Source organism: Chiloscyllium punctatum, chromosome 24 (assembly GCF_047496795.1).
Source record: "Chiloscyllium punctatum isolate Juve2018m chromosome 24, sChiPun1.3, whole genome shotgun sequence".
NCBI lineage: Eukaryota > Metazoa > Chordata > Chondrichthyes > Orectolobiformes > Hemiscylliidae > Chiloscyllium > Chiloscyllium punctatum.
The window spans coordinates 69,067,311-69,094,216 of NC_092762.1; the positions used below are offsets into that span (position 1 = coordinate 69,067,311).

General features: G+C 41.4%; 1 protein-coding gene across 1 annotated transcript; it reads right to left on the reverse strand.

The window, feature by feature from the left end:
* Window positions 1-212: 212 nt before the first annotated feature.
* LOC140494670 (diencephalon/mesencephalon homeobox protein 1-like) lies at window positions 213-19,006 on the reverse strand. Its single transcript, XM_072594111.1, has 6 exons — window positions 18,905-19,006; window positions 18,518-18,600; window positions 14,488-14,717; window positions 7,117-7,295; window positions 3,924-4,200; window positions 213-658 (listed from the first exon to the last, which is right to left on the reverse strand). Exons 3-6 carry the CDS (start codon window positions 14,654-14,656, stop codon window positions 303-305), a joined length of 981 nt encoding a protein of 326 aa, XP_072450212.1. The 5' UTR covers window positions 14,657-14,717; window positions 18,518-18,600; window positions 18,905-19,006; the 3' UTR covers window positions 213-302.
* Window positions 19,007-26,906: the final 7,900 nt, after the last annotated feature.

The following is a 26,906-nucleotide window of genomic DNA, read 5'->3' on the forward strand; positions in this document are numbered from 1 at the left end:
AAATCTCAATTTTTACATCTTTCTTTTAATGGCTGTTAAATCATGCAGATATTCCTGTGGAGCAGCTAAAGCAGTGACCCTTGATTGAAGTGATAGTTATTCACATTATACTTCTTTAATGGAGACTTTGCATTATGCTTGAATGAAAAGATATTTATTCTTTTTGTAGGCAATCATTTTGTGAGATATAAGTAAAATAAACAAAACTAGACTTCAATGTAAACTCATTTTATTTTTGTTCATTTTGTCACTATATAAAATATGTAGCCATCCACAAATTCAGTGATTAGTACAAAGCTTCTTTAATTTGGGAGGTTATGGCCCAACAAATTTGCCTTTTGTTTGGCATGTCGCATGTTCCCCATACTGTTGGGTTTTGGGTCTGACAACTTAGGGGAGTGGTGAATGAGTGAGGTGGGACAAGCTTCCAGTGTATGAGAACTCCTCTGGTGGTATGAAGGGTTCTGTGCAGATGCCTGATGAACATTCAGGTTTGGGAGATGAATTCCATAGTGAGATTCTGGCAGGAAGAAATTTGCTAAAGCTACATGATGCTGAATTTGATCAGGCAGAGACACACTATATTGTTGCTGAGTGGAATATTCTGGGATCTGAATGTTGATGCTTTCATCAAATAGTCCAAGCTTTGCAACAGGACCTGCAGGAAATATTATTTAGTGGAGAAGATCATTTTTAATAATACAAACAGTTGAAGTACAGGCAATTAAAATATTCCCTCCTCAGATAAAGCATAGAGGTTAATGCAGAACCAATCTCTATAATTCTTAAAATAGTCATGTGAGGAAAGTTTCAAATGAAAGGCACATGTTTCGACAGTATTAGTTATGGAATAATTGAGAGAATAAAGGAATAATTCCACTCTTCTCTTGCAGACCTCTTTGCAACTAAAGGTGTAGAAGTCTCCTAAATGGAAAGAAGAAAACAAATATATCCAGAGCTCCCACTTCTGGTATTTAGTGAAAAATGCATACAAATTTTGGTTTGAGATAGGTTCAATCTACCAACATGATCCATTCACATTTCATATAATATAAAGTTTGTTGAACTGGTTAGTGTCAAATGATAATATCACCTTGCTAGATTTTTAAGCTTGTGCATTCCATACATTTGAGTGAAATTTAAATTCAATTTAAATTTCATCAATTTTTCATGCAAATGTATGTAATGATAACCAACATAGCAGGGCAGAAGCCTATGTCCAATCTGTGTTGGTGTTCGAGCCACTTGAAGTCTTGAAGCCTTCCTTTTGGGTGATCCTGGAAGCTGTTTGCAATGAGATTTAAGAGTCTACCCCCTTGTCAGACGAGCTTCATGTTACAAGGCTGCCATTAAATTTAGGAACCAAATTGAACTGAACTTTACCTGGTTTAAACAGAAGTGCATGTATTTATTTCAATATTTCCAGACAAAACTTGCATGTGGCCTCTTGAGGTTTTTTTTAAAGGAAGGATATCAGATATTAGAGATAGCAAACAAAAATAACATAATGAAAGGAGTCCAACGAGTATTGGGTCATCCTTAACCTAGGTTACATACAGCTTTTGTAGTCATCTCAGGTTTGGCATATTGTTTTCTAAGTACAGTATGCATTCATGGAGTTTTCCACACATTCAACAGAAATTTTTTAGTGACATTGAGGTTGAGATCTTTCGTCATCACTCATGTACGCTGTGTAATTTCCATTTGTTTGTGATAGCAGATTTATGGCAAGCTGGAGGGTGAGGTCATACCCCTCCTGGATCTCAAAAGGATTTTTGTGAATTCAAATACCATGAACTGGGCAGGACTAACAGCATGACCGTTCATCACTGACCAACCTCAGCAAGATAGCCAAAAACAACCATGTGGCATCTCACCTACAGATTTAGGATGCCCAATATGTTTTAAGGCAGCTCAATGCCTGATGAATAATCTGACTTCATTTTGGTAGGAGATTTTTCAGGCACCTTTGCAGCACAGGTTGATAAACCCCAAAATTGAGTCTTGTTGTGTTCATTTCATACCCACAAAATAGGCCAATTCCTACACAAATAAACCTCACAAACCTAAAATTGTTAACAGCAGATTCAATCCAACTTCATCTCTTTTGGCTCATATGTTCCCTTTCTTGACAATTGTGATTTATTGCCAGCTTTCTATAAAGGTATTGGACAACACATAACAGCAAAAGCCATAAAACAGTCGAGCAAAAGTCCAATTGTATCATCGATGGTCACAGGTGAGGTGCCGGAAAGCTGGAGGTTGGTTAACATGGTGCCACTGTTTAAGAAAGGTGGTAAGGACAAGCCAGGGCACTATAGACCGGTGAGCCTAACGTTGGTGATGGGCAAGTTGTTGGAGGGAATCCTGAGGGACAGGATATACATATATTTGGAAAGGCAAGGACTGATTCGGGATAGTCAACATAGCTTTGTGCATGAGAAAGCATGTTTCACAAACATGATTGAGTTTTTTGAAGTAGTAACAAAAAGAGGATTGATGAGGGCAGCGTGGTAGATGTGATCTATGTGGACTTCAGTAAGGCGTTTGATAAGGTTTCCCATGGAAGACTGGTTAGCGAGGTTATATCTCATGGAATACAGGGAGAACTAGCCATTTGGATACAGAACTAGCTCAAAGGTAGAAGACAGAAGGTGGTGAGAGGGTTTTTTTCAGACCGGAGGTTGTTTTTCAGGTTGGAGGCCTGTGACCAGTGGAGTGCCACAAGAATCGGTGCTGGGTCCACTACTTTTTGTCATTTATATAAGTGATTTGGATATGAGCATAAGAGGTACAGTTAGTAAGTTTGCAGATGACACCAAAATTGGAGGTGTAGTGGACAACAAAGAGGGTTACCTCAGATTACAACAGGATCTGGACCAGATGGGCCAGTGGACTGAAAAGTGGCAGATGGAGTTTAATTCAGATAAATGTGAAGTGCTGCATTTTGGGAAAGCAAATTTTAGCAGGACTTATACACTTAATGGTAAGGTCCTAGGGAGTGTTGCTGAACAAAGAACCTTGGAGTGCAGATTCATAGCTCCTTGAAAGTGGAATCACAGGTAAATAGGATAGTGAAGGTGGCATTTGGTATACTTTCCTTTATTGGTCAGAATATTGAGTACAGGAGTGGGGAGGTCATGTTGCAGCTGTACAGCACATTGGTTAGGCCACTTTAGGAATATTGCGTGCAGTTCTGGTCTCCCTCCTATCGGAAGGACATTTTGAAACTTGAAAGGGTTCAGAAAAAGATTTACAAGGATGTTGCAAACGTTGAAGGATTTGAGCTATAGGGAGAGGTTGGATATGTTGGGTTGTTTTCCTTGGAGCAGAGGTTGAGGGGTGACCTTATAGAGGTTTATGAAATCATGAGGGACATGGATAGGATAAATAGACAAAAACTTTTCCCTGGGGTGGGGCAGTTCAGAACTAGAGGGCGTAGATTTCAGGTGAGAGGGGCAAGATATAAAAGAAACCTAAGGGGCAACCTTTTCACGCAAAGGGTGGTGCATGTATGGAATGGGCTGCCAGAGGAAGTGGTGGAGGCTGGTACAATTGCAGCATTTAAAAGGCATCTGGATGGGTATATGAATAGGAAGGGTTTGGAGGGATATGGGCCAGGTTCTGGCAGGTGAGACTAGATTGGGTTGGGATATCTGGTCAGCTTGGATGAGTTGGATCTGTTTCTGTGCTGTACATCTCTATGACTCTAACTGAAACTCATGATAACATATGGACCAAGCGCTGGAAAATGGCTTTCTGTCTGGCACAGAAACAATGGGCCAAAGGGCCTCTTTCCAAGCTGTACAAACTCTATAACTCCATGAAGAAAGACTCCTGTGTACAGAAATTTAATGCTCTACATAGTTACGGATCATACACAAAGAACTTTGCTGAAGAGAATCTGAAACCAGGCTTCTTACCCATATTTGTTGTAACAATATGCTTTACTGGTTTTTCTCTGCTGGACATATCTGCAGTCAAAGATGTCGGTCTAATTACAGATGTTGATGGGCTACCAATAGAGTGACAGAATTCCAAGTCTTTTTGCTGAATGTGACGTTTTTCTTTTTCCAATTTGAGGTTTCTTTCGCTTCTGTCAACTTTCTTCATCCATTGACTATCGTCTATCAGAAACTCATCCCTCTCTGAATTGCGTTGGTGCTTGCGAAACTTGGCTCGTCTATTTTTGAACCATACCTAAATTAGGTGAGCAATTAGTATTTCTGTTTAAAAGACAGACATTTTCAATAGAAAATTTCTAAGTTTCCAATAGTTGTTTTAGATCTGTGAAGCGCGTTTGTAAAATTCAGAAACAGTCACAAATCATTGAACTCCTTGGTGGTTTAGGGGGAGAAAAAATCAGCTCCTTTTTCGAGGACTCAGTTAGGGCAGAATTTACTGCAGTAGTAAATAGTCTACTGCTTTGGAGCAGGGCTTTAAACACAAATAGCTTGTTTCTTCATGTTCAGTGGAGTCTGTTTTGATTAAGTTCTTCAGACCTGGATTTGCTTGAACATTACTGCCTGAACCCTCATCAATTCTTTTTATTCCTCTTGTTCAAACTTTACTTGTGTCTCATTGTCAGCCTCCAAAGCTCCACAATTCCACTTATCGAAACTCTTCTGGGTAGTTGACCACTGTCAGGACCTGGGCTACACATACAAAAAACTATCCTTCTGTGTATTACCAATCATTAAGTCCATGAGATGGATATTTTTATGTCACCAATCTAAAGGGGTTTATAACCAAGTAAATAATGTAAATAATGGCATTAGGAGATGCATTTTGTATAGCAGATAGTGATCACAGAAATGTTTCAAAAACTTTCAGTCTCTTTCCAAACAGTACAGATGGCTTTTCAGAAAGTCACAAGCACAGATCACGATTTCTCTAAACGTAGCAGATCTCAGGCAATAAATAACAATTCTTATGGATAAATCCAATTACACAAATTTAGGATGACTGCTTTATGGTGACCAAAAAGATGTGAAATGTCACTTTAATTAAATATGATTCAGAGGCTTTTACCAATTTTTAATCCATTACAATTTTTATCCAATACAATCTGTCTGTCGAGTTCACTGATGTAAAGTGACAAAATTGTCAAGTTCCATTTTTCCAGTACTCGGGTTGTCTACTTTTTTTTTTGTTTCTGTTTTAGGGATCAGATTTAGTCCATTTTTCCGGAGAAGTGCAATGTGTAATAATATTCTTTAAAGTGTGAGTTCAGGTGACACTCTAGCAACTGGCTTGGAGTAGTATTCCTGATGAAGGGCTTTTGCCCGAAACATCGATTTTCCTGCTCCTTGGATGCTGCCTGACCTGCTGTGCTTTTTCAGCACCACTGATTTAAACTCCGGTTTCCAGCATCTGCAATCCTCACTTTTGCCTTGGAGTAGACAGGGTCAACATTTTAAGGCATTAAATTTATAAGTAATTAAACCTGAAAAATTACTGCAGTGCCCTATGATGTGGAGGAGCTGGTGTTGGACTGGGGTGGACAACACCAAGTAATGGTCCAACATGTTGGTTTGGAAGTACTAGCTTTCGGAGTGCTGCTCCTTCATCAGGTAGCAGTGGAGCAGGACCATAAGACACAGATTTATAACAAAAGATTACAGTACCATGCAACTGAAATGATAGATTGCTCTTAAGTCTTTCATCTTTTAGAATGGGTTGCAGATTTCAGTTCATTAATATCTAAATCGCAGAACTTCTTTGAAGTCAAATTCTCAAAATAACCAAAGGTTTTATTTTTAAAGAAAGGTGTCATCTCTGTTCTAACAATGCATTAAAGGTGCAAGGTTCGAGTCTGTCTGTATCCCAATCTTGAGTCATACTGGTTCTATTTCCAATGTGGAATTTATAAAATATTACATGGATTGACTGCATGCATTAACTGCCTGCAGATTGTGCACTTTTTGAGCAAAATAGAATGTATCTGCAAAAATGTAAATTCACCCCATAGACATATGTGTGCATGCATGAGAGAGAAAGAGAGTGTCTGCATGTGAGTGTGAATGCGTGTGCGAGAGTGCGAGAGTGCCCTATAGTGTAACATGAACCCAAGGTCCTTGTTGAGGCCATCCTCATGGCTATTGAATTTGGCTATCAACCTCTGCTCGGCCAGATTTTTTCACTCAACTCTCGCACATCCAACAATGGATCTCCCCACCTACTTGCTCATAATTTTGAATAATCTTAACAAATTTCCAATCCACCTTCTCCTTTCCAAGGAGACCAACATAAATTTTTCATTTTAAACTATGTAATTGAAGGATGTTATCCCTGGGATCATTCTAACAAATATTTTCAAGTGCCTTTATATTCTTCCTATAATATAATGCCCAAAGTTGGATACATAGGGTTGAATTGTTCCAGCCACTGAACAATGTGGGCAATGGCAAGTCAGTTAGGAAAATACGACAAGATTGGAAAAAGTAGATTTTCTAAAGAAAAAAGAATCTGATTTTTCAAGTTTTGAATGGTGAGATGAGAATTAGTGAGCAGTGGCAGGCCTACTTGCACGTATTTATATTTTATTTCCTAATTTCACCTCAATTATATTGAATTACCTATTCTCCCACATGTCAGGGAGAAACTAGGTAATGACAGTTCCTGACATGAGAGCCTCAACAGGTACCTGGTGACTGCAGCGCACTCACTGCCTACTTCTGTAGGCCTCCAACTTGGCAATCATTCCCTCTGAGGTTCCCCCCCCCCCCCCCCCCCCCACCGGCATTCAATGCCCACAGCCTCTTCCTCCACACCACCCTCCCAGCCATGGAGGTTGGCATTGGATACACATCAGCCTCACCACATCATTTCAGACTAACTTGGAATACAGTTCATTATTTCAATCCTGCATGTTAGTGGTGGTGGTGTTGGGGTGGGGGGGGGGCCGTGGGGAGGTAGGGGGTGGGGGCAGGAGTTTGGAGGGGGATGGGGGTTAAGGGGGCTGGTGGACAAGATTGAAACTGGCAAATGTTTTTGTCCAACAATGGCCAGTTTCAGTAAATGGGCAAAGTTGTACTCAGTTGAACAATCATCCATTCAGCAGATTGGCCCACAGCAACGATAGCAAGCAGACTGTAGTCTGACCTCTGAACATACCTGAATTCTTGCCTCTGGAAGGTCGACATACATTGCAAGCCTCTCCCTCATCTCCACGTCAGGGTAGTGTGTTTTCTGAAAAGCTTGCTCCAATGCTTCCAGCTGTTCAGTTGTAAAGGCTGTTCTACTCCGTCTCTGTTTCTGACGACAACTGCCATATCTTGCTTCTAGGATTATTTCTTCAAAATATTAATAAATGTCAAAATACTAATAATTAAGTAAAATAAGTCTGAAGTATTCAGTGTCTTTCTGAGGAAGTTTGACACTGTTTTACATTTTTGTGTAAAGAACAAGGATAATGGATTTTTTTTTAATTAAAAAGAGAGTTGTTATCAGAATGTGGATAACACTGGTTATGACTGCCTTGCCTTAACTGACACATGTAGGAGAGAGTAGTCTACCTTCTAAGAATCATTTTCCTTTATGCTCAAGTAGCTTCCAGGCTACTGCAAATCTCATTAAAACTCATCAATTTTGTGTGAACTAAAATTTGGCCAGATCTGACAAGAATGGCCGCCTTTTCCTTTGAGAAGGTTCTTGGTGAACCTGATGAGTTTTACAAGCTACATGATAACAATTATGGTGCAAGCCCAAATTTACCCAATTTGATCAATTAAATTGAGAGATTGCTAACAGTAGAACTCAAAACCTCTATATTCCTAACACATCACCATACTCATTACCTTATGATAATTAATATGACAGTTGTGAAGTGAAACTTCTTCATCCAGGGTGGGGTGAAGATGTGAAATTATCTGCCTCAGAAAGTGGTTGAGGCCAAAACATTGAATTTTCAAAAAAAAGGGGACAGAAATAGTTCTTAGGGCTAAAGAATATGGGGAGAAAGCAGGAACAGGATACTGAGCTGGATGATCAGCTATGATCATATTGAATGGTGGAGCAGGCACAAAGGCCTACTCCTGTTCCTAGATGTTTTTGACAGAGCATTGATGAGAGCAGAGCAGTAGATGTGATCTATATGGACTTCTGTAAGATGTTTGACAAGGTTCCCCATGGAAGACTGGTTAGCAAGGTTAGATCTCATGGAATACAGGGAGAACTAGCCATTTGGATACAGAACTGGCTCAAAAGGTAGAAGACAGAGGGTGGTGGTAGAGGGTTGTTTTTCAGACTGGAGGCCTGTGATTAGTGGAGTGCCACAAGGATCAATGCTGGGTATTGAAGTGATTTGGATGTGAGCTTGAGAGGTATAGTCATTAAGTTTGCAGATGAACCAAAATTGGAGGTGTAGTGGACAGTGAAGAAGATTACAATGGGATCTTGATCAGATGGGCCAATGGGCTGAGAAGTGGCAGGTGAGTTTAAATTAAATGTGAGGCGCTGTATTTTGGGAAAGCAATTCTTAGCAGGACTTATACACAGAATGGTAAGGTCTTAGGGAGTGTTCCTTGGAGTGCGGGTTCATAGCTCCTTGAAAGTTGAGTTGCAGGTGGATAGGATTGGTCAGCGTATAGAGTACAGGAATTGGGAAGTCATGTTGCAGCTGTACAGGACATTGGTTAGGGCACTGTTGGAATATTGCGTGCAATTCTGCTCCCCTTCCTATCGGAAAGATGTTGTGAAACTTGAAAGGGTTCAGAAAAGATTTACAAGGATGTTGCCAGGGTTGGAGGATTTGAGCTATAGCGAGAGACTGAACAGACTGGGGCTGTTTTCCCTGGAGCGTCGGAGGCTGAGAGGTGACCTTATAGACGTTTATAAAATCATGAGGGGCATAGATAGGATAAATAGACAAAGTCTTTCCCTGGGGTGGGGAAGTCCAGAACTAGAGGGCATAGGTTTAGGGTGAGAGGGGAAAGATATAAAAGACAATGTTTTCACACAGAGGGTGGTACATGCATGGGATGAGCTGCCAGAGGAATTGGTGGAGGCAAGTACAATTGGAACATTTAAAAGGCATCTGGGTGGATATATGACTAGGAAGGATATAGAGGGATATGGACAATAGGTGCAGGAGTAGGCCATTCTGCCCTTCAAGCCTACACCACCATTCATTATGATCATGGCTGATCATCCTCAATCAGTATCCTGTTCCTGCCTTATCTCCATAACCCTTGATTCCACTATCCTAGAGAGCTCTATACAACCCTTTCTTAAACTAATCCAGAGACTGGGCCTCCACTACCTTCTGGGGCAGAGCATTCCACACACCCACCACTCTGAGTGAAGCGGTTTCTCCTCATCTCTGTCCTAAATGGCCTATCCCTTTTTTTAAGCTGTGTCCTCTGGTTCAGGACTCACCCATCAGCGGAAACATGTTTCCTGCCTCTAGAGTGTCCAATCCTTTAATAATCTTATACGTCTCAATCAGATCCCCTCTCTGTCTTCTAAACTCAAGGGTATACAAGCCCAGTCGCTCCAACATAAGATAGTCCCGCCATTCCAGGAATTGACCTCATGAACCTACGCTGCACTCCCTCAATAGCCAGAATGTCTTTCCTCAAATTTGGAGACCAGAACTGCACACAATATTCCAGGTGTGGTCTCACCAGGGCCCTGTACAGCTGCAGAAGAACCTCTTTGCTTCTATACTCAATCCCTCTTGTTATGAAGGCCAGCATGCTATTAGCTTTCTTCACTACCTGCTGTACCTGCATGCTTGCCTTCATTGAAGGGTGTACAAGAACACCCAGATCTCTTTGTACTGCCCCTTTCTCTAACTTGACTCCATTTAGGTAGTAATCTGCCTTCCTGTTCTTGCCACCAAAGTGGATAACCACACATTTATCCACATTAAACTGCATCTGCCATGCATCTGTCCACTCACCTAACCTGTCCAGGTCACCCTGTAATCTCCTAATATTCTCCTCACATTTCACCCTGCCACCCAGATTTGTATCATCAGCAAATTTGCTAATGTTACTATTAATAACCATCTTCTATATCATTAATATATATTGTAAAAAGCTGTGATCCTAGCACTGATCCTTGCGGTACCCCACTGGTCACTGCATGCCATTCCGAAAGGGAGCCATTTATCACTACTCGTTTCCTGTCAGCCAACCAATTTTCAATCCAAGTCAGTTCTTTGCCCCCAATACCATGTGCCCTAATTTTGCTCACTAACATCCTATGTGGGACGTTATCAAAGGCTTTCTGAAAGTCCAGGTACACTACAGTCACTGGATCTCCCTTGTCCATCTTCAGAGTTACATCCTCAAAAAATTCCAGAAGATTAGTCGGGCCGGGTGCTGGTAGGTGGGAATAGATTGGGTTGGAATATCTGGTCGGCATGGACAAGTTGGACAGAAGGGTCTGTTTCCGTGCTGTACATCTCTATGACTTTATGAATTACATTTATAAGAGATATTATTTCACACCTCTAGAAGAGGTAAGACTTGAACATAGTATCCTTGCCTCTGACACAGGAGTCCTATCACCCACTGCAAAAGCCCTTCTACTCCTTTTTACAAATGTAATCTATTTTTCTAATCAACATATTCAGTGATGTTTTTACACACCTCTGGAGCAGGTGGGACTTGAACCCAAGCATGTCAATCCAGGCTTATCATCACTCACAAGAGGGCCCTCCTACTCCTATTTTCTATCTCAATTGAATGTAACAAAGTCTGAGAATGGCATTACATGAAAGCCATGAGTTGATTGTTCAAAGGGCAGAATTGATTTGACTGGAGCTAGGAAATAATGAAGCAGTTATATTGTTCAGTGTAGTCTACAGACTGCTGACTCCTGGGAAGGATATATAGGAACGAATGTATGGAAATTATAGAGAGGCCTAAATATCATTGATATTCATAATACAGTAATGACTTTAATTACTCATATGTAGACTGAGATAATGGTAGTATTAAGGGTTTGTGATAGTCAAGTGTCCTTAGATTGTGTTCTGGAGATCTTTTTAATCGCAATATGTGTCCAGTTCAACAATAAAAGAGAAACTGCTAGGCCCATTTGTTGGGAATTAAGAGATACAAATAAGCCAGTGACAATGGGGGAACATGTAGGGGCCAGTGATCATTATGTAATTAGGTTTAGGATAGTATTAAAAATAAATTGGACAATCCAGAGTGAAAATAGCCCAGTTCAATCAGGCAAGGACAGATGGGCAAAACAGACTGGAACCAAAGGTTGGAAGGAAAAACAGCAGCAAACAGTGGGATACCTTCAGAGAAGATATGGTTTGGGCATAGTCAAAGTTTATTTCCTCAAAAGGGAATGGTAGGACAAACACATCCAGGGGCTTCCTGAAGAAAAATAAATGTGCTTATGGCAGGTGTAAGGTTGTCAATTCAGTTGAGAACCAAGCTGAATACAGAAGGTACAGAAGGGAGGTGAAAAAGCTTCATCCCCCAATCACTTTGCTTCTTACATTATCTACAGGGCAGATACTGCCCAAGTCATGGGGACAGAGGAAGAAACTGATTAGAAGGATTTAAAATGGAGGAGAAGGAAGTATTGGATAAGACACCTGCACTAGATGCAGTGCATCCAATGGTTTTGGAAGGAAGAGGAAATGTAAATGGTAGAGGCATTGGCAATAATGTTTCAATCTTCCATGGATTGGAAGGTGGAGCCAGTGGATTGGAAAATTGCAAATGTTACATCCTTGTTGAACTACCAATCAATCAATTTAACTACAGTAATGGGGAAACTTCTAGAAACAATGATTAATAGTCACATGCAAAAAAGGAGTCATCATGGAAAATCACATTTAGGAAACTTGCTAGAATTTTTGGAAGAGGTACCGAGGGCTGTTGGGGTGGAAGGCTGTTAATGTGGTGTACATGAACTTCCAAAAGGTGTTTGATACAGTGAGCAACAGACCGGTGAGGAAGGTTATAGGTGATGAAAAGGTACAGCAACAATGTGGATACAAATTGTTTAACCAATCAAACTCAGTAATGGCGAATGGATATTTTTCAAGCTGGAGGAAGGTGTTACCCTGGAATTGTGACACTTCATTTTCCTGACATATGCAAATCGTCAAGATCATGGTGTGCAAGGGACAATATCAGAATCTGAGGATGCCGCAAAATTTTGGAGAACTGTAAACTATAAGGGTAACAGTGTCAAGCTTCAAGCAACAACTTGATGGAATGAGCAGATAGATAGCAGATGAAGGTCAATGTGGAGGAATGTGAGGTGACAAATTTGGTACAAAAAAAAGGAGAGACATAATAAAATAAAAGGCTGCTATTCTAAAAGGTGTGCTGGAGATGAGAGATGTGGGTGCGTGTGCACATAAGCCATTAAAAGGTGGTCACATTAACAGCGACAACTTGTCAAAGAAGCATATAGCATTCTGAGCTTCATTGATAGGGGTCCAGAGCAGAAAGGCAGGGAGGCTTTAACAAACATATAGAAGGCACTGGTTACACCTCAGTGGAGTATGGTGTATAGTTTTGGGGCCATGTTTTAAGAAGGATTTAATGCATTGGAGAATGTGCAGATGATGGTTCCAGGGATGAGTCCCCAGTTAGGAGGATAAATTGGAAAAGTTGGGTTTGTTTTTCCTGGAGAGGTGAAGGCTCTGAGGACTTTTGATACAAGTTTTCAAAATCATGAGAGATTTAGACAAAGCAGATAGGGAGAAACTGTCCTCACTCATGAAAGGATTGAGAGCCAGAGGGCACAGTTTTAATGTACAATTGCAAGAGAAGGAAATGTGACATGAGAAAACTCTTTCTTGCACAGCATGTTATTAGGGTCTGGAAAGCTCTGCCTGAAGCACTGTGGAGGCAGGTTCAACTTTCTTTCTTTATTTGTTCACAGGATGAGGGCAGCACAGACTAGGCAGCATTTATTGCCCATGCCTTATTGCCCAGAGGGCAGTTAAGAGTCAACAACATGGCTGTGGGTCTGGAGTCACATGTAGGCCAGGCCAGATAAGGATGGGAGTTTCCTTTCCTAAAGAATATTTTCCACAATCGATTCAGTCATCATTAGACTCCTAATTCCAGATATTTTTATTGAATTTAAATCCCACCATCTGCTGTGACGGGATTTGAACCCAGGTCCCCAGACATTATCTGGGTCTCTGGGTTGACAGTCCCATGATAAGGCCACTAGGTCATCACCTCCCCATAATGAAGCAGTCAATTAAATTATTATTTAATGAGAAACATTGTGCAGGGTTGTGACAAAAAGGCAGGAGATTGGCACTAAATTAAAATGCTGAGAGAACCAGTACAGTCACAATAGGCTTAATGGCCACGTTCTGCACTACAAACATTTTGTGATCCTTTATTTTGTCCCTGTATTACTCCACTGCACTTGGGGAAGTCAGTAACATCATTTGGATACTTACATCTCAATGGGTGGAAACAAAATGAATGGGAAATTACAGTCAATAACCCTGAAAAGAAAGATTAAAATAAGATGTTGAAAATATGAGAGAGATTAAAATGACAGAGGTCAAAACAGAACATTAGAGAAGCCATGAAGGTCCCAGCAATAAAGAAACAGTTGCTAAAGTAATGACAAAGTTCAAGGATTTCACATGACGAACCAAAATCTGTTCCCTAAAAAAAGTTTGACTGCGTCATTATGTGTTATAGAAATAGGAGAAAGTGAGGACTGCAGATGCTGGAGATCAGAGCTGAAAATGTGTTGCTGGAAAAGTGCAGCAGGTCAGGCAGCATCCAAGGAACAGGAGAATCGATGTTTCGGGGATTCCTGAAAAAGGGCTCATGCCCGAAACGTCGATTCTCCTGCTCCTTGGATGCTGCCTGACCTGCTGCACCTTTCCAGCAACACATTTTCAGCTGTGTTATAGAAATGCTGAGGAAATATGACATTGCAAGAGGGAGAAATGAAATTACTGAAAATAAAGAGGGATTGTAAAACTAACAAGGCAGATCTCTTGTCCATTTTAGAAAACATCAAATATTAAATCCTAATAAAATGAATAGAAATGACAATGGGTACAGTCATCTGGTAGTTATATTAATGGAGTAGTTAATCCAGAAGGTAAAAAGATTTGTGAATATACCTTCAGTTATCACTAAGCTTTAGGTATTTTTAATTAGCTTCTCAAGGGATATTTTGACCAACATCTGGAGCAGGTAGGGTTTCAGCCCAGACCTCCTAGCTCAAATGTAGAGAGAATACCACTGTGCCACAAGAACTCCATACCAAGCTTTACAAATTTTGAATCTACCTGCCTAGACATTTTATAATACACCTTGGAAGGGGGTGGGGACACTACCACTGAACCACAAGATCCCTATCACCAAATACCTAGACTCTGTCAGAAGTGACATCAGCTGAGGCTAAGCTGGTTAGTTAGAGTTGCAAAGCATGAGTATTATCATAGCAACGGAATCATAGTCATCATTTCCAGTCCTCTTAACTCCCCTCTTACATGGTGCCAGAATAATGAACACTCACCAGCTAAGTGTTCAGCCATTGAGAGAGTTTGACTAAATGGTTGCTGCCCTCCTGACTGTGTTCGATGTAACAGGTCATTCACCTGTTGGTGCAAGTAAAATCCTGCAGCCAGGGAATTCACACTTTGCACACAATGGCTGTTCCCTCTGTAATAATACACCGTGTTCATTTTCTGCGGAAAACTGCTATACAGGGAGGTGGACTTTATTCTTTATAATTCAACTTAATACCTGAAAAACAGAAAAATGAAATTATTCTTCAGATATAATTTAAATATAAAACATTTCTTGTTTGATATTTTACCAGTCCCTCCTTATGAGGTGATAATTCTCTACTTCACTGGAGATTGTTGAAAAGGCAGGGATGAGGAAAAGCTCTTTTCTCAGAATTGAGATTTTGAAACGTTGCTTGAGAAGTACAGTCATTAAATATTTTTAAGGCAGAGGTACATATGTACTAATATGCCTAATAGGAACTATTAGGCAAAAGAATCAAAGATTATCAGAGGTAGATAGGAATGTGAAATTCAAATTAACCAGTAATGATCTTATTGACTTGCTTCTATTTTGTAGCTGCAAAGCAGTTTGTGTTGATTCCCTTCAGAGTAAACACACTTTGCTAAAACAATATCATGCTGCCAAACATGAGATAGTGCACTCTTCAATATGATTCTCACCATCACTGGCCTTCATCACCTTTCCATGACCTTCTGCATTACAATAAAATTGTTCAAAGGATAATACTGTTTAATATTAAAGTCGCAGATGTTCCTGGTCCTGGCACATGCTTGATTCAGTGAACTGAGCCAGTGAAGGAAGAATGCAGCCAGAAATTCTGATCCTAATTATAATACAATGGTTTGACTGGAACACACGCAAACATGGATTTCAGCAGAGGACAAGCTGATGGTTGAAAGCCCTGTTTATCCTCAGTACCTCTGCCTTGTGTGAAGAGTGGCTGATCAGACAGGTCACCAAGGGATGACCTTATACAGCTGTACCACAATGTAGGAAATACCCATGGAATCATAACATAATGCAGGTGAAGGACAGAATGAAGAGATAAAATTGAAAATAAAAGCATTTTCATCAAAAAAAGGTGCAAATAACGTTCAAATTCATTTAACATATTTAAATCTTTCAGCTAGATTCTAATTATTCCCACTTTCATAAAGATTGTATGAAATGTTGCTTCTTCCTATTGAATACAGTTGAAACACTTGAGAGAAGACAAACTAGGACCCAACCTTCTTCATTCCGGTCTTCAATTTAACTATTGTCCATTTTGGGACAGATCACTTTGCAATGTTGCATAAAATTGCAGGGAAAAGTTTTTTTCCCCAGTTAAGAAATAAAAACACATTTAGCTGAACAGTTTGCGTTTTATACCAGAATATTTGTAACACTCAGTAACGTTAGCTACAGGAGAGGCTCAAATACAGAGTGTCCATGTATGGAGATTACTAAAAGGTGAAGACAAGGGGCAAAAAGCATCAAAAAGGTTCATGAACCCACATCTTCATAGCATGTGGGTTAGATTATTAAGAAGAGAGAATACTATTGCTGCAGCCAAACAAAGACCTAGTGAGACCGTATTTGGAGAATTCAACAACTCTGGGCACAGCACCTTAGAAAAGATATATCGGTCTTGGAGGAATTGGGACACAAATTGATGAGGATGTAACTGTTAGATAATAGGGAGTGATGACGTACACCAGGTTTATATTCATTGCAATGCAGAAGGTCAAAGGTTTGACTGATTGAGAGATTTAGAATTTTGATGGGATAGGTCGGGAGAAAAAAAATCCTGATTTTTGGGAAGTCTTCAAGGATGGGAGTCATGATTTGGAGGTGCCGGTGTTGGACTGGGGTGTACAAAAGTTAAAAATCACACAACACCAGGTAATAGTCCAACAGGTTTAATTGGAAGCACACTAGCTTTCGGAGCAATGCTCCTTCATCAGGTGATAGACTATTACCTAATGAAAGAGCGACACTCCGAAAGCTAGTGTGCTTCCAATTAAACCTGTTGGACTATAACCTGGTGTTGTGTGATTTTTAACTTCAAGGATGGGACATGTTTTAAAATCAAAGAATGACCATTCCAGTAAGAAATTGAGAAACACTTCATGTGAAAAGTGACAGTGTAGTGGACGTCCCTAAAGAAAGTGATAACTTGCTAGTTAATTTAAATTGACAGATATTAGCAAGTCATGGAGTGTAGAAATAGTGTTAAGACACATAACCGATTATCTTATTTAATGGTGGACCAGGCTGGAAGAATTCAACAGGCTCATTCTGTTCAGATTTAATCATAGAATCTTTGCAGCACAGAACAGCAACAGGCAGCCTATCCAATCTCCTCTGGTCTTCTGGCAGATGGAGTTTAATTTAGATAAATGTGAGGTGTTCATTTTGTTAAGGCAAACCAGGGCAGGGCATACACTTAATAGTAGGGCCCTGGGAAATGTTGCCAAACAGAGACCTTGGAGTGCAGGCTCATAGTCCTTTGCAAGTGGAGTCACAGGTAGATAGGATGGTGAAGAAGGTGTTTGGTATGCTTGCCTTTACTGGTCAGTGCATTGAGTATAGGAGTTGGAAGGTCACATTGTGGCTGTGCAGGACATTGGTTAGGCCACTTTGGGAATACTGTGTTCAATTCTAGTCTCCCTGCCATAGGAAGGATGTTGTTAAACCTGAAAGGGTTCAGAAAAGATTTTCAAGGGTGCTACCAAAGTTGGAGGGCTTGATCTATAGGGAGGGGCTGAATAGGCTGAGACTATTTTCCCTGGAGCATTGGAGGTTGAGGGTGACCTTACAGAAATTTGAAAAATCATGAGGGGAATGAAATAGATGAAAAGCCAAGGTCCCAGGGTAAAAGAGTCCAAAATTAGGGGGCAGACATTTAAGGAGAGAGGGGAAAGAGTTAAAAGGAACCTTAGGGATAACTTTTTCACACAAAGGGTGATGCCTGTATGAAAGGAGTTGCCAGGGAAGTGGTGGAGGCTGGTATAATTACAGCATTTAAAAGGCATCTGGATGGGTACATGAATAGCAAGGGTTGAGGGGGAATATGGACAAATGCTGGCAAATGGGATTAGATTAATTTAAGATATCTGGTCAACATGGACAAGTTGGACGAAGGGTCTGTTTCTGTGTTGTCCATCTATGTGACTCGATGTGTCCTAGCCAGAAACTAATGCAGTGCCCCCTCCCCCCACACCCCTGCAAATTCCTTCTTTTCAATGAGTCCTAACACCTCGAAAAAGTCGGAAAGAAGTACAGCACAGATGGAGGGTCTCCGCCCATTTGGTCCGTATCTACCGACAAACAGTACCTAGTCACCTCCAGGTGCCCATCCAGACATCTCTGTTCAATGAGTTGGGGTTTCTGTCTCCACTATCTTTCCAGCCAGGGTTCCAGAGCCCGGACACCCCTGGGAGAAATGCTGATTTTGACATGTTTAATCCTTTTGCCAATCACTTTAAACCTAAGACATTTCTTTAACGTAATTCTCTTTAGGTATTCTTACATCGTTTCTGAATTGCCGAGAATGGGTTGTTCTGGGGCGTCAAATGGCAGCGTATAGCAACTCTGATCAGGTCGATAAAATACTTTTCACAACTCTGTGTGTGTGAGAGAGAGAGAGAGAGAGGGGGCGTTGTCAAACGAACCATCCGCCAGTGTACTATACTCCTGGTCAAAGAGCTGCATGTTCGATTCGAGGTGGCAGGAATTCCAGCTCAACACTGGCCCGTCCAAACTTAACTGGGAACATCGCTTCAAACCTCCATTGGAAACGCTAACTATTCGCCAAAAGCACTTTGAAAACCAGCCATAGTCGGTGTGAAAATCCAAGGGAGATCTGGAAGCGGTTTAATTAAACATGATCATTGTAGGTTTCAGCTCCCTGGGGTCTACGGCCTCTCTCTAACTCGTGTCTGGGACAAATGTCTATCCTGAGGTAGCAATAATTCGGACTTTCAGAGGGTTATATTGACTGCGAACACGAAAGCTATTCAAATAATTACCTTCAACCCTGCAGGACTGTTCAGCACCTGAAATAACTTCTTCCAGAAAGAAAAATCGCTCAAGCCGATCCAGTCAGCTCAACCTGCAAGTGAAAAACATAGTAACATGTTATGGGATTTGAAGGAATTGGGAGATTTCCAAACATCTCCCCAGCAAACAAATACCCCTTTACCTTCCCCATTTCAGTTCTTAATGAACTCTTCAAACCCAAAAACAGAGAACTGCAGATGCTGGAAAACAGAAACATAAACAGAACTCGCTGCAGAAGGTCTGGCAGCATTTGTGAGGAGAAATCAGAGTTAGTGTTTCGGGTCCAATGACCCTTCCTCAGAAACATAGTGAGAAAAGATTCCCTGGACGGCTTTGAAATCTGATTTCGACCAAACCTTTGACTCCACGGTTTAATCGAGAGGTAGTGCAGCCTTTTCCCTCCCTGTTGTAAAACAGCAGCCGGAACTCTTGGAGACCCGTGTATGCAGACCCTCTCCAACAACAGTGATTTATATTGGACACTCGATCACTGCCTGTCAATGAGAGTGAGCTCCTGCCGGGGCAGTCCCTGGCCAATGAGAGAGAGAGAGAAACGACCTCCCCCCCACCCCGAGGTGGGCTGACAGTGGATCCTCCCCTCCATTTGATCACCAGTGACAGCTGGCCTGAGGTTTCTGGCCGGGAGTCGCTGCTGCAGTTTCCCAACGGACTGCTGTTTCCAACAAACTGCAACCCAGGAATCAGCTGTTTACTGTCCCGGTGAACTCAAAGCTAATGTTGGCCGCGGTCACTGTTTAACTTTATTTACAAAACAGAGTGGAACATATAAGAGATCTAAATAGATCAGATAATACAAGAGCAAGACCATTCAGCCCCTTCTATATATTCTAGCACACAATGAACTCATGGCTACCTCTCACCTAACTTGATATATTCATCTTTCTCCACACCCTTTCATATCTTTGTTCAACAAAAAAATCAATCTCAGTTTTCAAATGAACAATTAATCAATAATCAGTTGTACCTGAGGAGTGGAGGTTTTAAACTGTCCCCAGTCTAGGTTCCCCAATGAGCGTCATTCCTATTGAAGCCTGTGTCCTATTGCGGTCTATCTGTATTTGTATTGCACTCTCGCTTTGAGGTAGACTAAGGTGTGATACCCAGGACTGCCAACACCTTTAATTTCTGTCGCCCTTGCTCGGCTTGTTTTGATCGGGGCTTGTTTATTTAACGCACCTTCGAAAACATTGTTCCCATCACCCCCTGTAATATGCTAAAAGTCACACAACATCAGGTTATAGTCCAACAGGTTTAATTGGAAGCACTAGCTTTCGAAGCGTCGCTCCTTTAGCAGGTGGTTGTCTGTAACACATCCCCTGTAACATGGAATTGTTTGAACTCTGAAATCCCAGGGAGTGGGAGGATTTACAAACCAAACCAGAGAGATCTTCACCTTCTGTCTTTGATATTACATTTGCCCGGCCATCAATCATTAATTGCTTATTGATTAAAAACGGCTCCTAATTGCTCAATGTTTGAAATTCCTTTTCTAGTGTATTAAGTCATTAGTAGATTAGTTTTCCCCATTTATTTAATTCCTCCAAAATTCCGCACAAGTGGAACCTTTAATTCGGCGGACCGCAGTCTTCCGGGCTCCCACACCAAGTCTCCAGCATTGACTAAATTGCACTCCTCCCACAAACCTTTCATAAAATCCCCTTCTGGCCAAGGTTTAAGGCAGGATTCCCTTTCTGTTAGTGTGGGATACATGGGCATTTCTGACCGAGGCAGCTCCTTGTCGATGAAAGTGCAGAAAGCGACTCCTTCAAAGTACAGAGGGTGAAACTCGTCATTTCTCTGCAAAAGCTCATTACTCTGTTCTGTATTGTCAGGTTTTGGGGTTATTTGACGGTCTGTTATTTGCATTGTGTTATTTGGAGTCAGAGCACTTACAAAAATACTTTAAAATCACGCGCGCCAGCTTCCCTTCGAGATGGAATGTATATTTAACTCTGCGGATACTTCAAACAATGTTTCAAATTTACATCAATACTATTGGAAGATTGGGTGTGGAAATGATACAACATTAATGAATACTATTGTCTGGTTGCACTGACACACTTCTGTACAACAACAAACAGTCAACAATTTTGATAAACTGCGTTTTGTTTCACAAAGTCTTGTTTTGAGAGGTCGGATTGTCCAGGTCGGTACAAAACTCGGCATCACTTGGAACGAAGTACCGACCATCGGGTTTAACTGTATCTCCCAGCAGAGGGGAGGGAACTACGGGGATATTCCTGCTCCGTGTTGAGCCCTTCCAAATCTGACACAGTTCCCCACTACTCAACTCCCCAGGAAACCCCACCAACCTGCCTCCTGAAGCAGGAATTCTTTAAAAGGAAATCAGCATTGAAGTTTTGGCAAACGATTTCCTGTTTAATCGGGACCTTCCAGGACATCACCTTGAAATACACTGAGAAGGGGTTTATCAGATGAAACATTAATTTAAGGAAGTTATTTAGTGTGGGGGAGTCGGGTATTGGCAGAAGGTAATTTTTTTTAAAGTGGTAAAATTTTTAAAATGTGTCCTTTTTAAACTACCACAACTACGTGTGTGAGCTTTACAACAGGCGTTCCGTTGAAAAATAAAAACAAACTTTAACCGATAGAAATGAAACTGCGGACGAACAATACAATCAATCATGATGGAAGGGTGGGGAAGGGGATGGAAAGGGAAGGATTTAACAATTCTACCTGACAAAAGCTCACCCCACTCTGCACCATCACCTTTGTCAATATTAGCAGAATCGGCGAGAACCTTTTCAGTGTGAAGATAATATTGTCATTGATCATTGAAAAGGGGGCCGAGAAATATGGAAACAAATTGAAAGTAGGATTTGGGAGAGAACAATAACACCGTGGAAATCTGCAGAGATCCCTCTCACTTGAAACAAACGGGGGCATTTTTTCCCATCAGTTCTTTTTTCAGCACAAGTCTTGCTTTGTCTGGTGCTAATCCGCAGCCAGCACCAATTTTCGAGCTTTTGAGGGATAAACGTGCGATTAAATCGCGAGTTTTCTGGCGGCAAATCTCTCTTAATCCCCCGTGTGGCAAAACAAAGAGCCTGACTCTAATCTGCAAGATTTTAAAAAGACTTGGAGAATGGGGGGCAAAGGATGATCAAAACGATTTATTTGGGTGGAAATTAATATACTTTGACAGCCAAGAAGGACTGACAGGCACCCGGCTAGGAACAGTTATTGATCACGTTGAAAGACAAGTTATTAAAAAGAGGGAGATTTTATTGTGTTTTTGGTAAACTGAGGAGATAAACACTTAAAAATAGTCCCCTGTGTAAACAAATATATTTCTGTTGACCCACGTTTTCAGAAAGGTTGAGAGTATTTGGATTTCATTCAAGTGTTATGTCAGCACAAACCCACTGGATATTATTGTATAATTGTCTACATCGCACTTGCCTCTGTTGTATGGATTGCTAATGAACCTACAATGACCTTCCGTGCGACCCTAAAGGAATTTCATCGAGGTTTCCCAAAAATAAAATGAAATACAGTAGATTTTAGAATCTGAAAACAAAAACCCGGGGCCCAGATTGCTGAGCAATTCTAGCAGTTATTCCTTCAGGTGGACCAAGTGCTCACTCTAGAGAACCTGTGTGTTTATAGTAATCACTCAGTGCTAACCAACCAAGATGAGAGCAGAAGGTGAGGACCAGGCATGGATGTTGAGGAGAGGATCAGGCATGGATGTTGAGGAGAGGACCAGGTGTAAACATTGAGATGAGGACCAGGCATGGATGTTGAGGTGAGGACTAGGTATGGATGTTGAAGTGAGGATCAAGTGTGGATATTGAGGTGAGGATCAGGTGTGGATGTTGAGGTGAGGATCAGGTGTGGATATTGAGGTGAGGACCAGGTGTGGATGTTGAGGTGAGGATCAGGTATGGATATTGAGGTGAGGACTAGGTATGGATATTGAGGTGAGGACCAGGTGTGGATATTGAGGTGAGGACCAGGTATGGATGTTGAGGTGAGGATCAGGTATGGATATTGAGGTGAGGACCAAGTGTAGATATTGAGGTGAGGACCAGGTGTGGATGTTGAGGTGAGGACCAGGAATGGATATTGAGGTGAGGATCAGGCATGGATGTTGAGGTGAGGACCAGGTGTGGATGTTGAGGTGAGGACTAGGAATGGATGTTGAGGTGAGGACCAGGTGTGGATGTTGAGGTGAGGATCAGGCGTGGATGTTGAGGTGAGGACCAAGTGTAGATATTGAGGTGAGGACCAAGTGTAGATATTGAGGTGAGGACCAGGTGTGGATGTTGAGGTGAGGACCAAGTGTAGATATTGAGGTGAGGACCAAGTGTAGATATTGAGGTGAGGACCAGGTGTGGATGTTGAGGTGAGGACCAGGTGTGGATGTTGAGGTGAGGACCAGGTGTGGATGTTGAGGTGAGGACTAGTTATGGATGTTGAGGAGATGATGAAGTGATGAAGCCAGAACTTTTTGGCTTTTCCATCCAACAGCAGAAAACACCATGGAATTCCAAAGTTACCATTTTAATTTACATTTAAGTTAAAATAGCATCATTTGGTTGGGGCAAACTTAATGAACATTTGATTGATGTCTGAGATATTTTAACCAAAGCCTATAGAATAAAGAAGATTGGGTAATATTGTTGATATCCTGATTTCCGTCTTTGTTAAAGAAAAATTGAACACCAAAAGTTTTATGCAATTTGAACAGGTTAAAAATGGTCACTCCTGTTTGATTATTTTACTTGATTTGCATTTTGTAAAGAAGAAAATAATTGTACTTAATGTAAACAGTCATTTGGTGGTATAGAACATTGGAAATTACAGACATGTTGAAGGATTTCATCTTGCCCTCCTCAGGATTTCCATTAGAATACCAACTGTGAAGGGGAACAATATTTTATACTACATCAGAAGAACACGCTAATTGGTCGGCAAGTCAACACTGGTTTGTAGAGGCATTGCCATGAGGAATGCACCAGTTAGATGATGAATGACAATTAATTGCAACAATTTGTATAAACTTAAACCAGATCGACTTTAATTAAATGAGGTATTGTCCAGAGGAATGATAATGGCTGCCAACAATTTTAAGTTGAAACAACTCCAATTTATGCCAAGGACTATGCTAACAATAAATGTGAGATGCTGAGTAAGGCTCATAGTGTGGCACACTTGCATGCTACGTATTTTAGTACACAGGGTCATATTATTTGCAAACAAAACGAACATATACACACTGCTTCAGTTTTAATTTATCAAAATAGGCAACAGCTATTCTCTCATTCCTCAAGGTATTGCCTCAACAAACCTGTCCAGTTTAAATTTAATCAAAACTTGGCAGTTAACTGTTGGTCATCATAACTCCTGTACCTAGTAGAGTCCACATGCCAACGAATTAATACTCTTTTCTAATACATTCCAAAATATGGTTTCTCTTTTCACAGGTTCTTGTAGGTGCAAGATGTAAACCTTTGACAGCAATTTCTTCCAGCAATTTACTTAGTTTTGGTTAGTTTGGTATTGCTTCCCCCTTTGGGATCTCAGCCAGATATCAAAAGTACTATCACACATTTGTCTCAAATGACTTTCCCCGTCTCTAACTTTCTTTTTTTGCTTTAAGGTTCTAAAATACTTCACCGTTGATTTCACAGCCAATTCTTCAAGTTAAATAATACTGCATTTGGTATGCATTCCCCTAAAGGATGGAATCTCTCCATATCAAAGTCTCCCTGTAAACCTGCTTTGATGTCTTCCCTTCATTCTCTATGTGGATTTTGCTGTGGCTTATCTGGGCCCTTCTGTATGGTTTAGTCCCATAATAGATCCACTCGAATTATCTTCACTGCATATAGTGCATCTCCAAATCGACTGTTCATCTTAGCTGTACAGTCATGTTTTGAATACTTCTACACTCCGTTAAGGTAGTTAACTCTTCTGGATTGAGGCATGAATTTCTCCAGAAGTGGTGTTGGAGAACTTTGAATTCCCCATCACAGCTCTGTATTTTGAGTCATCAGTCACCATCAGCAGAGGTGATGTCAGTGCCCTGCCGTTGAAATGAATACATTCCTTGAGCATTAGGAAGTCCGTGACTCAGTGCAGTTTCGGGAATCATTGGTCCAGAGATATTGCCCCCTAACATTGACCTCCCACATTCTTTTTGGTGTAAGAACAAGTGCATGAGGACCAGCTTCTTCCCACTTTGTTCAACATCCTCCAGAAACAATGTGCAGCGGGCACTGGTGCTGATGGTGTGTCAACCCCGATGTTGTGTACAACCCCGATGTTGTGTACAACCCCGATGTTGTGTACAACCCCGATGTTGTGTCAACCCCGATGTTGTGTACAACCCCGATGTTGTGTACAACCCCGATGTTGTGTCAACCCCGATGTTGTGTACAACCCCGATGTTGTGTACAACCCCGATGTTGTGTACAACTCCGATGTTGTGTACAACCCCGATGTTGTGTCAACCCGATGTTGTGTACAACCCCGATGTTGTGTACAACCCCGATGTTGTGTACAACCTTTACCTGCAATAAATTTTTAGCCCCTCAGTCAATGCATGTACTGCAAAAAAAATTGGAAACATTTCGAATCTTCTCATTCTTGATTATTTTGAGTTTTGTAATTTAGATGTTTGTGTGGATATCAACTTCTTAAAAATTAATATTTACCTTGCTACGATAACAAACCCTTTCATAATGAGTCAAGAAAAGTACAATAATTGACTTCAGCTGCTGAGAATAGCTGATGTCACCACGACTCTCATTTGTCTCAAAAGTGGCAGAACAATGTGACATCCAACCTAACTTCACGGTTTAAAGTTATTTTGATTGAGCGCATATTTAACAGCTTTACGCAGTCATCCATCCAGTTGACTGGAGAAAAAGGAAATTCCAAATGGGATAGGTGTCACTGGTTAAACGAATAAACTATTACCCATCCCTAAGTACCCTTGAGAAAGTGGTGGTGAGTTAGCACCGTGAATCACTGCAGTCTTTAGATGTAGTTACACCCGCAGTGCCGTTACAGCATGTGTTCCAGCGACCGGAATGGCAATTTATGATCAGCACGGCGGTTCATTGGTTCGCTACCGCCAGGACCCCGGGTTCGATTCCACTCTCGAGTGACTGTGTGGAGTTCGCAAGCTCTTCCCACATCTGTGTGGGTTCTCTCTGGGTGCTCAGGTTTCCTCACACAGTCACAACTATTTGCAGGTTAGCTGGATTGGGCCTGGGAAATACAGAGTCGGGAGTGTGGTGCTGGAAAAGCACAGCAGGTCAGGCAGCATCCGAGGAGGAAAATCCATGTTTCGGGCATAAGCCCTTCATCAGGAATGAGGGAAATACAGGGTTTCGGGAGTGGGTTAAATGCTCTTTGGTGGGTCCGTGCGGACACGATGGGCTGAATGGCCTGCTTCCACACTGCAGGGATTTTATATTTCAAAGTCAGGATGGTACATGATTTGGAGGGGAACATGCAGGTGCTGGTGATCTCATACATCTGCTGCCTTTGCTGTTGCAGGCGGAAACTGCTGATGAAGCAATTTCATAATCACAGCAATAAGACCTCAGGATGTTCAAAACATTTTACAGCAGTTGAGGTCCTTTTGAAGTGTAGTCATTCTGAGTACAGGAAATATAGCAAGCACATACGAATTTGCAAACAGTGAGAGCATTGAGACTGACCGAATTACCAGCTGCTGATTGAGGATAAATAGTAAACGGGCTGCTCTTTTCAAAATGGTACAATGCCAACTTTTACAACCGGCCAAAAGGACAAAAAGGGTTTTGGTTTAATGTGGAGAAAGTGAGGAGTGCAGATGCTGCAGATCAGAGTCGAGAGTGTGGTGCTGGAAAAGCACAGCAGGTCAGACTGCATCCGAGGAGCAGGAGAATCCACGATTCGGGCAAGAATCCTGATGAAGGGCTTATTCCCGAACCGTCCATTCTCCTCCTCCTCCTCCTCGGATGCTGCCTGACCTGCTGTGCTTTTCCAGCATCACACTCTCGACTTTGGTTTAATGTGTCTTCCTCCACATTGGCGCCTCCAGTCTCTATAAGGGGGAGACCAGAAGATACTGAACAGAGACGAAACTTTAACTCTTGTTTCTCTCGCCATAGAAGCTGCCAAACCTGTGGAGTTCTCTGTGGCTCTTTCCAGTCGGGAAACAGTGGTGTAGTGGTAATGTTACTGGACTTCATAAACTGGGGTCATAAGTTCAAATGCCATCCTGTTGGATGGCTAAAATTGAAATCCAATAAAAACTGAAAGGGAAATAGTTAATCAAGTGGTAACATGGAACTAATGTCAATTGTCATTAAAAGC